Raw genomic sequence first — 12134 nt, 5'->3', positions numbered from 1 at the left:
CCCTTATTGTGTCTGGATGTATGTGAGAGGTAAATCTGGTGTCTACTTGACCTGTACTGTTCCGTGAGCGATAGTTTTCTTCTTCTGTGCAAAATTTTCTAACCTGAAATCCCTTTTGTGTATTCAGTTTTGTTGTCTTTTACCTTAATAACACTGTGGCTCTTTGCCTATGGACATCTTTCAGGATCTGAGATGTAGTGTCTTTACGTTTGTATGGGCGTGGGGAAAGGAGAAGGTTTTGATACTGGTTGTGCTGTTATGTTTTATTTCTGTACAATGTTTATAATAAATTAATAAAATAATTATCTAATTGAAAAAAAAGCTGCAGACACCCTGGTATAATGTCTACGATCAACGATAATGCCAATCACATACATTTAACCCTTCAGATGCCATGGTCAATTGTGAACTCTGCATCTGAGGCAGCTTTCCCCGGTAGAGCTGCACTCGCAGGGGCTGAACGGTTTCACCTTGGTGAAATCTGGGAAGCTGTTTGTTTTCTGCAATAATCTGGGTCTCTGAAGAAATCCATTTCTTATGGAGGCCTGCAGAATGGAAAACACTGCATTGCTGCATAAAATCCTCATCTCATGTGTGAAACACCGTGATAGAAACATAGAAACATAGAATGTGTCTGCAGATAAGAACCATTTGGCCCATCTAGTCTGCCCAATATACTAAATCCTATGGATAGCCCCTGGCCCTATCTTATATGAAGGATGGCCTTATGCCTATCCCATGCATGCTTAAACTCCTTCACTGTATTTGCAGCTGCCACATCTGCAGGAAGGCTATTCCATGCATCCACTACTCTCTCAGTAAAGTAATACTTCCTGATATTACTTTTAAACCTTTGCCCCTCTAATTTAAAACTATGTCCTCTTGTAGCAGTTTTTCTTCTTTTAAAAATTCTTTCCTCTTTTACCTTGTTGATTCCCTTTATGTATTTAAAAGTTTCTATCATATCCCCTCTGTCTCGTCTTTCTTCCAAGCTATACATGTTAAGGTCTTTTAACCTTTCCTGGTAAGTTTTATCCTGCAATCCATGTACTAGTTTAGTAGCTCTTCTCTGAACTCTCTCCAAAGTATCAATATCCTTCTGGAGATATGGTCTCCAGTACTGAGCACAATACTCCAAATGAGGTCTCACTAGTGCTCTGTAGAGCGGCATGAGCACCTCCCTCTTTCTACTGGTAATGCCTCTCCCTATACACCCAAGCATTCTGCTAGCATTTCCTGCTGCTCTGTGACATTGTCTGCCTACCTTTAAGTCTTCTGAAATAATGATCCCTAAATCCCTTTCCTCAGATACTGAGGTTAGGACTGTATCACTGATTTTATATTCTGCGCTTGGGTTTTTACGTCCCAGGTGCATTATCTTGCACTTATCAACATTAAATTTTAGTTGCCAGATTTTTGACCATTCCTCTAGTTTTCCTAAGTCCTTTTCCATTTGGTGTATTCCTCCAGGAACATCAACCCTGTTAAAAATCTTTGTATCATCAGCAAAAAGACACACCTTACCATCGAGGCCTTCTGCAATTTCGCTGATAAAGATATTAAACAATATGGGTCCCAGAACAGATCCCTGAGGTACCGCACTGGTAACAAGACCTTGGTCTGAATATACTCCATTGACTACAACCCTCTGTTGTCTGTCCCTCAGCCACTGCCTAATCCATTCAACAATATGGGAGTCCAAGCCCAATGACTGCACTTTATTGATAAGCCTTCTATGTGGGACAGTATCAAAAGCCTTACTAAAGTCTAGATAAGCAATGTCTACTGCACCTTCGCCATCTATTATTTTAGTCACCCAATCAAAAAAATCAATAAGATTAGTTGACATAATCTCCCTGAAGTAAACCCATGCTGTTTTTCATCTTTCAATCCATGGGAATTTAGATGGTCCACAATCCTCTCCTTAAGTATGGTTTCCATTAATTTCCCCACTATTAATGTCAGGCTTACTGGCCTATAGTTGCCCGATTCCTCCCTACTACCTTTCTTGTGAATGGGCACAACATTTGCTAATTTCCAATCTTCTGGGACGACTCCTGTTGCCAGTGATTGGTTAAATAAATCTGTTAATGGTTTTGCTAGTTCACCACGATACTAGTATCGTGGGCCTATTTTTCTGCCTCAGGGCCAGGATGGCTTGCCATCATTCATGGAACAATGTATTCTAAAGGAAAATGTCAGGACATCTGTCCATGAGCTGAATCTCAAGAAAACGTGTTCTGCGGCAAGACAACAACCCTAGGCAAACAAGTAGTTCTACCAAAACAAAGGTTAACCCCTTAGTGACCACCCATGCGCCTTTTTACGGCGGTCACTAAGGGGCCTTAGGCTCACATGAGAGCCGCGGCCCTGCTCTAACAGCCCGGACTGGCAGGAGTGCCGATCCTGGCTGTTTAACACTTTACATGCCGTGGGCAATTGCGCCTGCTGCATGTAAAGTGCTTATAGAGGGAGCAGACTCCCTCTGTCTCCCATCGGCACCCCACAAATGCGATCGCGGGGTGCTGATGTGTGTGAAGGCTGGCAGGGGTCGGATGTAAGCCCCAGACCAGCCTTCAGTAATTTTCAGCAGGCTGCGCCTCTGTGGTGCAGCCTGCTGGTCAATGTTAGAATAGCATTGCCATTAAAATGCAATGCACTATAGGGATAATGCATTGCATTTTAAAAGCAAGTACTGTCTGTTATAGTCCCCTTGTGGGACTATTAAGTGGTAAAAACAAGAAACAAAAAAAACATTTATTAAATAAAAAAAATTCTATTAAAAAATAAATGACCAAGTCTAATATTTTTGTCTCATTTATTTTATTTTTTGTGCTTTTGAGTCAAATTTATGCAGAAATATAGAAAACTCTCAAGGGTTCACAGGCTTGGAAGCACCAGTGTGTGTTTAGATACTGCATGTTTTTTCTCTCTCTCGTTTTGTCATGTCTTAGCTCTTCTGCATTCTCCATGTACTGCGTGCATACTTGCACTAATATGTGCAGTGCTAGTGATTCATGGTTCCTTTTTCATTTGGTGTTCCGATTTTTCCGTAAAAATGGTATTAATACTTTTTAAACAAAAATCAGTTTGGCAGCTTCTCTGCTGATTTTACTGGCAAGATAATTAATAGGCTTAAAAAAGTTGTCTGAGTTATTTTTTTGTACTTTGTATGTTTCTATCTAATCAAATGTAAGGAGTTTACAATTGACTTACTTAATCTGCAGTGGCTCCTTTCTCAGATTTCACTGAGGGTCACATGACCTGTTATGTCAGCTTCTCTCCCTGCTCTGATGAGGTCTTGTATAGAGTTGAGCGGACACCTGGATGTTCGGGTTCGGCCGAACTTCACAAAAAAGTTTGAGTTGGGGCCCGAACTTGACCCTGAACCCCATTGAAGTCAATAGGGACCCGAACTTTTGAGCACTAAAATGGCTCTTAAAATGTAATGGAAAGGGCTAGAGGGCTGCAAATGCCAGCAAAATGTGGTTAAGAGCATGGCAAGTGCTCTGTAAACAAATGTGGATAGGGAAATGACTTTACATAACAAAATACGTAAAAAATAATAATAATAATAATCTTGATCTAGGAGGATGAGGAGGCAGTGGATGTGGAGGAGGATTAAATTAGGGTACACCCCAAAACATTGGGAAATATAACCTGTGATAACCCCCTCCAGTCATGCTAAACACACGTTCAGACAATACACTGGCTGCAGGGCAGGTCAGCACCTCTAAGGCGTAAAGGGCAAGCTCAGGCCATGTGCCCAATTTAGAGACCCATCAGTCAGTTCGTGTAGGCGTGTGCACACATACTGCCCCACCATGTCGCACGTCCCCGTGATGTTCACAATCCCTTTGGGTATCTTCTCTATCAACTTTCGATGTTCTTTTCTGCGCCTGCCATGTTGATCACTGTTAGCGGCGAATCAGGGTTCCACACCAGAGAGGGAGCGTGAGAAAGAGAGACCACATCCAAGAGAGGTTAATTGCTTGAAATTAAATATGATCGAGCAGAAAAGTGAGACAAATTATTTAAGCGCAAATGTGGGACAAGTTGTTAAAGTTTAAGCATTGAATGAAAGGAGGGCGCGCGCATCAATTAAAGAAGAATTTTAGAAATGTAATTCCCTGTCACCTATGCAGAGTAGGGGTTTGTATACGGCAAAATTGGTAAAATGTCACCTGACAATGTAACAGACGATCCTTATCACCTATGCAGAGCAGGGGTTTAATCACGGCAAAAATGGTCAAATGTCACCCAAGAATGTAACAGACAGATTAGTGAAATCTTTTTACCTGTCTACTAGGTATAGCAGTGGCACATCACACCCGAAAATAGGTGAATTTCACCCGAATATGTAACAGACAAATTAGTGAAATGTTACCTGTCTGCTAGGTAGATTAGGGGTATATCACTCCCAAAAATTGGTGAATTTTACCCGAATATGTAACAGACAAATTAGTGAAATGACATAAAATAAAATACGTACAAAAAAAAACAACTTGATTTATGAGGTGGAGGTCCATATGGAGTAGGAGTTTGAGTAGGCGGTGGACGTGGTTTTTGGCTTCCCTTTTTTTTTTTTTAGGGTACACTCCAAAAAAGTGTGAAATATCCAAAATACAACAATGAGTAATTACGCTGTAGTATAACAATGGCTGGTTAAGGCCGGTATACATGTCTATTCTGCACAAGGTACGGACAAGTCCTGAGGGATCCATGCCTGGTTCATTTTAATGAACGTGAGCTTGTCCACATTGGCTGTGGACAGGCGGCTGCGCTTGTCTGTGATGATGCCCCCTGCCGTGCTAAACACACGTTCAGACAATACACTGGCTGCAGGGCAGGCCAGCACCTCCAAGGCGTAAAGAGCAAGCTCGGGCCATGTGCCCAATTTGGAGACCCAGAAGTTGCAGGGGGCAGACCCGTCATTCAGTACGTGTAGGCGTGTGCACACATACTGCTCCACCATGTTGCTGAAATGCTGCCTCCTGCTAAGACGTTCCATATCAGCTGGTGGTGCTGGTTGTTGTGGCGTGCTAACAAAGCTTTTCCACATTTCGGTCATGCTAACCCTGCCTTCTAAGGTGCTGGTGGTGCCCCAGCTGCATTGGCGACCTCTTCCTCCTCCTCTGCCTTCACCTTGTGCTTCCACTATGCCCCCGCTGTCAGGTGGGAATGCCACCAGCAGCGCGTCTACCAGCGTGCGCTTGTACTTGCGCATCTTACGATCACGCTCCAGTGACTGAATTAAGGACAGTATGTTGTCCTTGTAACAGGGATCCAGCAGCGTGGCCACCCAGTAATCAGCACAAGTTCAAATCTGGGCAACTTAGCGGTCGTTGCAGAGACACTGCAGCATGTAATCGCTCATATGTGCCAGGCTGCCCAGAGGCAATGAAAAGCTGTCCTCTGTGGGAGGTGTATCGTCTGTGTCCTCTGTATCCCCTCAGCCACGCACCAGTGATTGCCATGAGCTGGTCTGGGTGCCACCCTGCTGTGAACACGGTTTCTCCTCCTCCATCTCCTCATCCTCCACTTCGTCATCCTCCAGAACTGTGCCCTGGCTGGACAATTGTGTACCTGGTGTTTGTGGGTGCAGGAACCCACCCTCGGAGCCACTTGTGAATGACTGGCCGTAAACCCTACAAAATTATCCCTCTTCCTCCTCCTCCTCCTCCTCCTGTGCCACATCCTCTTCCATCATCGCCAGCAGCGTTTTTTCAAGGAGGCATAGAAGTGGTATAGTTACGCTGAGAACGGTGTTATCGGCACTGGCCATGTTGGTGGAGTACTCGAAACAGCGCAACAAGGAACACAGGTCTCGCATGGAGGCCCAGTCATTGGTGGTGAAGTGGTGCTGTTCCGCAGAGCGACTCACCCGTGCGTGCTGCAGCTTAAACTCCACTATGGCCTGCTGCTGCTCGCACAGTCTGTCCAGCATGTGCAAGGTGGAGTTCCACCTTGTGGGCACGTCGCATATGAGGCGGTGAGCGGGAAGGCTGAAGTTACGCTGCAGTGCTGACAGGCGAGCAGCAGTAGGGCGAGCAGCAGCAGGGTGACGGCCCGCACTTTATGCAGAAGCTCTTACATATCGGGGTAATTTTTAAGGAACCTCTGCACCACCAAATTCAGCACATGCACTAGGCAAGGGATGTGCGTTAAACCGGCTAGTCCCAGAGCTTCTACGAGATTTCGCCCATTATCGCACACTACCAGGCCAAGCTTGAGGCTCACTGGCACCAACCACTCATCGGTCTGTTGTTCAAGGCCCGTCCACAGCTCCTGCGCGGTGTGGGGTTTGTCCCCCAAACAGATAAGTTTTAAAACTGACTGCTGTCGTTTACCCCTGGCTGTGCTGAAGTTGGTGGTGAAGGTGTTATGCTGACCGGATGAGGAGCCGGTAGAGGATGAGGAAGCAGAGTAGGAGGAGGAAGCAACAAGAGCCAAAGAGAAGTGCCCTGTAATCCTCGGAAGGACATGCGCCAAACTGCTATCCGCCTCAGGCCCAGCCGCCACTGCATTTACCCAGTGTGCTGTTAGAGAGATATAACATCCCTGACCATGGTTACTGGTCCATGTATCCGTAGTTAGGTGGACCTTGCCACAGATGGCATTGCGCAGTGCACACCTGATTTTGTCCCCTACTTGGTTGTGCAGGGAAGGGATGACACGCCTGGAAAAGTAGTAGCGGCTGGGCACGTTGTACTGTGGGACAGCCACCGCCATAAGGCTTTTAAAACTCTCCGTCTCCACCAGACGGAATGCCAGCATTTTAAAGGACAGTAATTTTGAAATGCTGGCATTCAGGGCCAGAGATCGTGGGTCGGTAGAGAGGTACTTACTCTTCCGCTCCAGTGTTTGGGAGATGGAGAGCTGAACGCTTCAGAGGGACATTGTGGAGATGCTTGGTGACCCAGGTGTTGGTGTTGCTGGCAGGTGCTCTGTTCGCGGGGTGGCAGGTGGCACTGTCACTCCAGAGGTGGATGAAGAGGCCGAGACTGCAGCAGAAGATGAAGCAGGAGGAGCCAGAGACCTTTCTTGGTTTTTGAAGTGTCTACTCCACTGCAGCTCGTCCTTTGCAATTAGATACCTGTTTATGTAGGTTGTGCTCAGGTTGAGAACGTTTATCGCCTCGCTTCAGGCTCTGATTGCACAGCGTGCAAACCACTCGTGTCTTGTTGTCAGCACATTGTCTGAAGAACTGCCATGCCAGGGAACTCCTTGGAGCTGGCTTTGGTGTGCTCGGTCCCTTGCTGCAGTGGGCAGTAGCAGGCGTACTGTCTAGGGGATGGCCGCTCCGCTTTTGCACCCTGCTCCCTTTTCTGCTGTGCTGGTGGCTTTGTGCGACCACCACCTCTTCCTCCGAACTACACAGGTCACTCGCATGACCTTGATTCCATGTGGGGTCGAGGACCTCATCGTCCTCCACATCATCTTCCACCCAGTCTTTACCCCTGCCCTCCTTGTTGGTCTGCACACTTTCGAAAGCCACAGCTGTTGGCACCTGTGTTTCGTCATCATCCGAGACGTGCTGCGGTGGTCCTCTCATGTACTCCTCTTGAAACATAAGTGGCTGCGCATCGGTGCACTTCTGGGGCAGGGCTAGGTGGATGACCCTGGGAAACCCTGCTAGCAGAGTCATCAAAAAGCAGAAGAGACTGCTTGGCTGATTTTCAAGCCGGTGAGGTGAAAGACTGATGGACATCGGCTGCAGGTGCCAACTCTGATCTTTCAGCAAGAGACTGGGTGGTAGACAATGTAAAGGAACTGGAGGCACTGTCAGCAACCCAATCTACTATCGCCTGCACTTGTTCTGGCCTCACCATTCGTAGAGCCGCATTAGGCCTGGCCAAATACCGCTGAAGGTTCTGTCGTCACTTGAGCATGTAGCTGGCACAGATCAACCACGTCCTCTCCCTGCAACAGGAGCTCCACCAGCAGCACCACAATCGGGGCCACGTCCCTTATTTGACGCTCTCCTCATATTTCTCAAATTTAGGATCTTGACCAAAATGGGTGTTTTTTTAAATAACCAAATAGAACAACAGTATCTAACGCATGTATCTCACACTAACAGATGCAGCAAAGGCTGCAATAGTAAGTACTTTGCCCAAAATGGGTGTTTTTTTTTAAACCCAGAATATTATTGCTGTATATCAAGCTTGTATCTCACAATGACAGATGCAGACAAGACCGCAAATTTAGTATTTGGCCCAAAATTGGTGTTTCTTTAGTAACAGAATATGACAGCAGTATATAACGCTTGAATTTCACACTGACAGATGCAGCAAGGGCTGTAAAATTTAGTATTTTGCCCAAAAAGCATGTTTTTTTAATAACAGAATATGACAGCAGTATCTAACGCTTGTATTTCACACTGAGAGATGCAACAAGGGCTGTAAAATTTAGTATTTTGCCCAAAAAATATGTTTTTTAAAACCCAGAAAATTATTGCTGTATTTTTAGCTTAAATTGCACACTGAATAATGCGGCATAGGCCCCAGATGGAAGGTATTGACAAAAATAGGTGTTTTTCAGACAATTATTGCAGTATTTCAAGCCTAAATTGCACACAGACAAATGCTGCAAATGCCACAGATGTAGGGTCTTGCCAAAAATTTATGATTTTTTTAAACCCAGAATATAATTGCAGTATTTCAAGCTTCTATTTGACTGTCACAAATGCACATATGCTGTGCTGGTGCACAGAACTTGCATAAAATAGCCGCCGCCACTGCCCACCGAACTAACAGACAGATACGAGTTATTTTTCTGGGTCACTGGGCTCAGAGTAGGGTAAAAAGATTGTGCACTGCACCCACAAAACACAATCTAGGTAGATCGCTGAGTTAACAAGCACTTCAGATTAAAGATTCTGTCCTATTCTCTCCCTCACAGCAGCAGCATCCTATCCCTACACTAGTAACAGCAGAGTGACGTGCAGCGCTACGTGACTCCAGCTTATATAGAGGCTGGGTCACATGCTGCACTGGCAAATCACAGCCATGCCATTAGTAGGCATGGCTGTCATGGCTTCTAAGGGCACACAAGTAAAACGCTTGTTGATTGGCTGCTGTGCAGCCTTTCAATAAGCACCATTAACTCGCTGAACACCGAACCCGAACTTTTACTGAAAAGTTCGGGTTCAGATCCGGGGTCCAAAAATCCTAAAGTTCGGCTCGAACCCGAACTTTACAGTTTGGGTTCGCTCAACCCTAGTCTTGTACACAAGCCTAGTCAACACTGCGCTGGCCACACTTCCTGCACTGGCTGCTGCTGTCTGCCCTGTGTCTCCCTCCCACTGGAATCTTCAGGATAGATTAACCCCAGCACACAGACTCAGAGCTGGAGGGTTTGCTGAGCAGCTGCAGGCAGTGAAGAGACACAGGATCTGCCTTCCTTATCCTGCAGACACAGAGCTGACAGACTGGAGGAGTTCTGCAGAGCATTGCACAAGAACAGGTAGGGGAAAGATCCTGTGAGTATCAGCAGTGTCATTGTACAACTTGTAGTCCTACACATACAACATGCTGCTGAGTATCCCAGCAGGCAGACATTTCACTCAGGGCAGACTTTTATTTACTCCCTTTGCAGAACAAGGGGAAGGGAACAAATATTAATGAGGAAAACCTCAGAGATTGTTGTTGTTGCAGGTAAACAGAGGCCAGAGGAGAACCAGGGAGATGAGGAAATAGATCATTTTTTGCCTAAATCTTGCTTATGTATATATTGCTGACCATCAGATTTAGGCCGAATGCACACGACCGTGTTCCGCGGCCATAAGTGGTCCGTGGTATGCCGGCCTAGATTCCTGCTGACAGCAGGAGCGCACAGCGTCATTGGTTGCTATGATGCTGTGCGCTTCATGCCGCCGCTGCACTACAGTAATGCCCTCGTATGATCTATACGAGTGTATTACTGTAGTGCAGCGGCGGCATGAAGCGCACAGCGTCATAGCAACCAATGACGCTGTGCGCTCCTGCTGTCAGCAGGAATCCAGGCCGGCATACCACGGACCGCTCACGGCCACGTGCATTTGGCCTTACAGTGCTATATTTTTATTTTGTTTATTTTTTTACATAACTCTGAAAACCACTTTAAATGTCTTTTATATGAAGCATAATTGTGTTTCACGTTTTCTATAATAATAATTGTATGTATTCACAGAGATGTAATTTATGTAAGAAGCGAGGAGCGACTGCCGGCTGTGATGTCATATCTTGTAGGAGAACATATCACTATCCGTGTGTACTAAAAGCTAAAGGTTCTTCTTATCCCCAAAAATTTGTGTAAGTTATTTTTCTTAGCTGTGTATGCATATTCACAAGTGCCGACACAATATGTTGTGCTAAAGGTGCTTTTACGTGCTTCGATAATGCATGCATTTTCAACTAATTGCAGTTATTGTATATGATCATCCTAAAACATTTGTTCAGCCTTTTTTCAATGATGACCTATCCTCAGGACAAGCAATCACTAGGCGATTGACAGGGGTCCGGCACCCTGAACCTCTGCCAATTAGCAGTTCTGTGCAGCTCTATCTCCGGAGCTACAGGGCACTCTCAGCTCATCACTGTAACATTGCTCCCACTACAATGTTGAAGGGCACCTTAAACATTGTAGTGGGAACAGCGCTACAGTGATGGATAGGCCATCACTTAAAATAGGCTGGGCAAGCACTTAATCCATTTCAGGACCTCTGCTGTACATGTATGGGCGAAATCCAGTCATTAAAAATGTGGCCCTATTGCGAGCGCTGCGGGCACCATAGCCACCGGGTTTCTGTTGTTTTAAACAGCAGATACCCAAGGCTAATATCTGCGGTCGGCGATAACGCAGATTGCAGACACTTAACTCCTTAGATACTGTGGTCAATTATGACCACAGCATCTGAGCCACTGCTGCTGGATTGCAGGGTGTTTGTAACCATGGAAACAAGACGTGTATAATGTGATGGAAAAATTAATCTAGCCAGCAAAGGAAGCAATATGGACAATCACAATACATTAGTAAGTGCCTTGTATTAACTTTATCTACATGATAAATGACATTTGCTGAAGTGAGACAACCCCTTTAATAAAAGTGTAAAAAATAAAGTAAAAAGTTAAACTACGCCCCCTGTCACCGATATATATATATATATATATATATATATATGTAGTATATATACAGTACAGACCAAAAGTTTGGACACACCTTCTCATTCAAAGAGTTTTCTTTATTTTCATGACTATGAAAATTGTAGATTCACACTGAAGGCATCAAAACTATAAATTAACATATGTGGAATTATATACATAACAAAAAAGTGTGAAACAACTGAAAATATGTCATATTCTAGGTTCTTCAAAGTAGCCACCTTTTGCTTTGATTACTGCTTTGCACACTCTTGGCATTCTCTTGATGAGCTTCAAGAGGTGGTCACCTGAAATGGTTTTCACTTCACAGGTGTGCTCTGTCAGGTTTAATAAGTGGGAGTTCTTGCCTTATAAATGAGGTTGGGACCATCAGTTGCATTGTGGAGAAGTCAGGTGGATACACAGCTGATAGTCCTACTGAATAGACTGTTAGAATTTGTATTATGGCAAGAAAAAAGCAGCTAAGTAAAGAAAAACGAGTGGCCATCATTACTTTAAGAAATGCAGGTCAGTCAGTCCGAAAAATTGGGAAAACTTTGAAAGTGTCCCCAAGTGCAGTCACAAAAACCATCAAGCGCTACAAAGAAACTGGTTCACATGCGGACCGCCCCAGGAAAGGAAGACCAAGAGTCACCTCTGCTGCGAAGGGGAAGTTCATCTGAGTCACCAGCCTCAGAAATCGCAGGTTAACAGCAGCTCAGATTAGAGACCAGGTCAATGCCACACAGAGTTCTAGCAGCAGACACATCTCTAGAACAAATGTTAAGAGGAGACTGTGTGAATCAGGCCTTCATGGTAGAATATCTGCTAGGAAACCACTGCTAAGGACAGGCAACAAGCAGAAGAGACTTGTTTGGGCTAAAGAACACAAGCAATGGACATTAGACCAGTGGAAATCTGTGCTTTGGTCTGATGAGTCCAAATTTGAGATCTTTGGTTCCAACCACCGTGTCTTTGTGCGACGCAGAAAAGGTGAACGGATGGACTCTA

The 12134-nt window shown here is 45.1% G+C and overlaps 1 protein-coding gene across 1 annotated transcript in view; it reads left to right on the top strand.

Moving 5' to 3' along the window:
* Window positions 1-12134, top strand: part of LOC122931366 — an 88820-nt gene that overhangs the window by 36896 nt on the left and 39790 nt on the right. Inside the window, exon 3 of the mRNA XM_044285436.1 lies at window positions 10174-10295. Coding sequence (XP_044141371.1) covers window positions 10174-10295 — 122 coding nt within the window. The remainder of the gene's footprint in view (window positions 1-10173; window positions 10296-12134) is intronic.

The sequence above is a fragment of the Bufo gargarizans genome, chromosome 3, assembly GCF_014858855.1.
Source record: "Bufo gargarizans isolate SCDJY-AF-19 chromosome 3, ASM1485885v1, whole genome shotgun sequence".
NCBI classification, from domain to species: Eukaryota; Metazoa; Chordata; class Amphibia; order Anura; family Bufonidae; genus Bufo; species Bufo gargarizans.
Note: the sequence above shows the minus strand (reverse complement) of the source record. Positions and strands in the feature narration are given on the sequence as shown.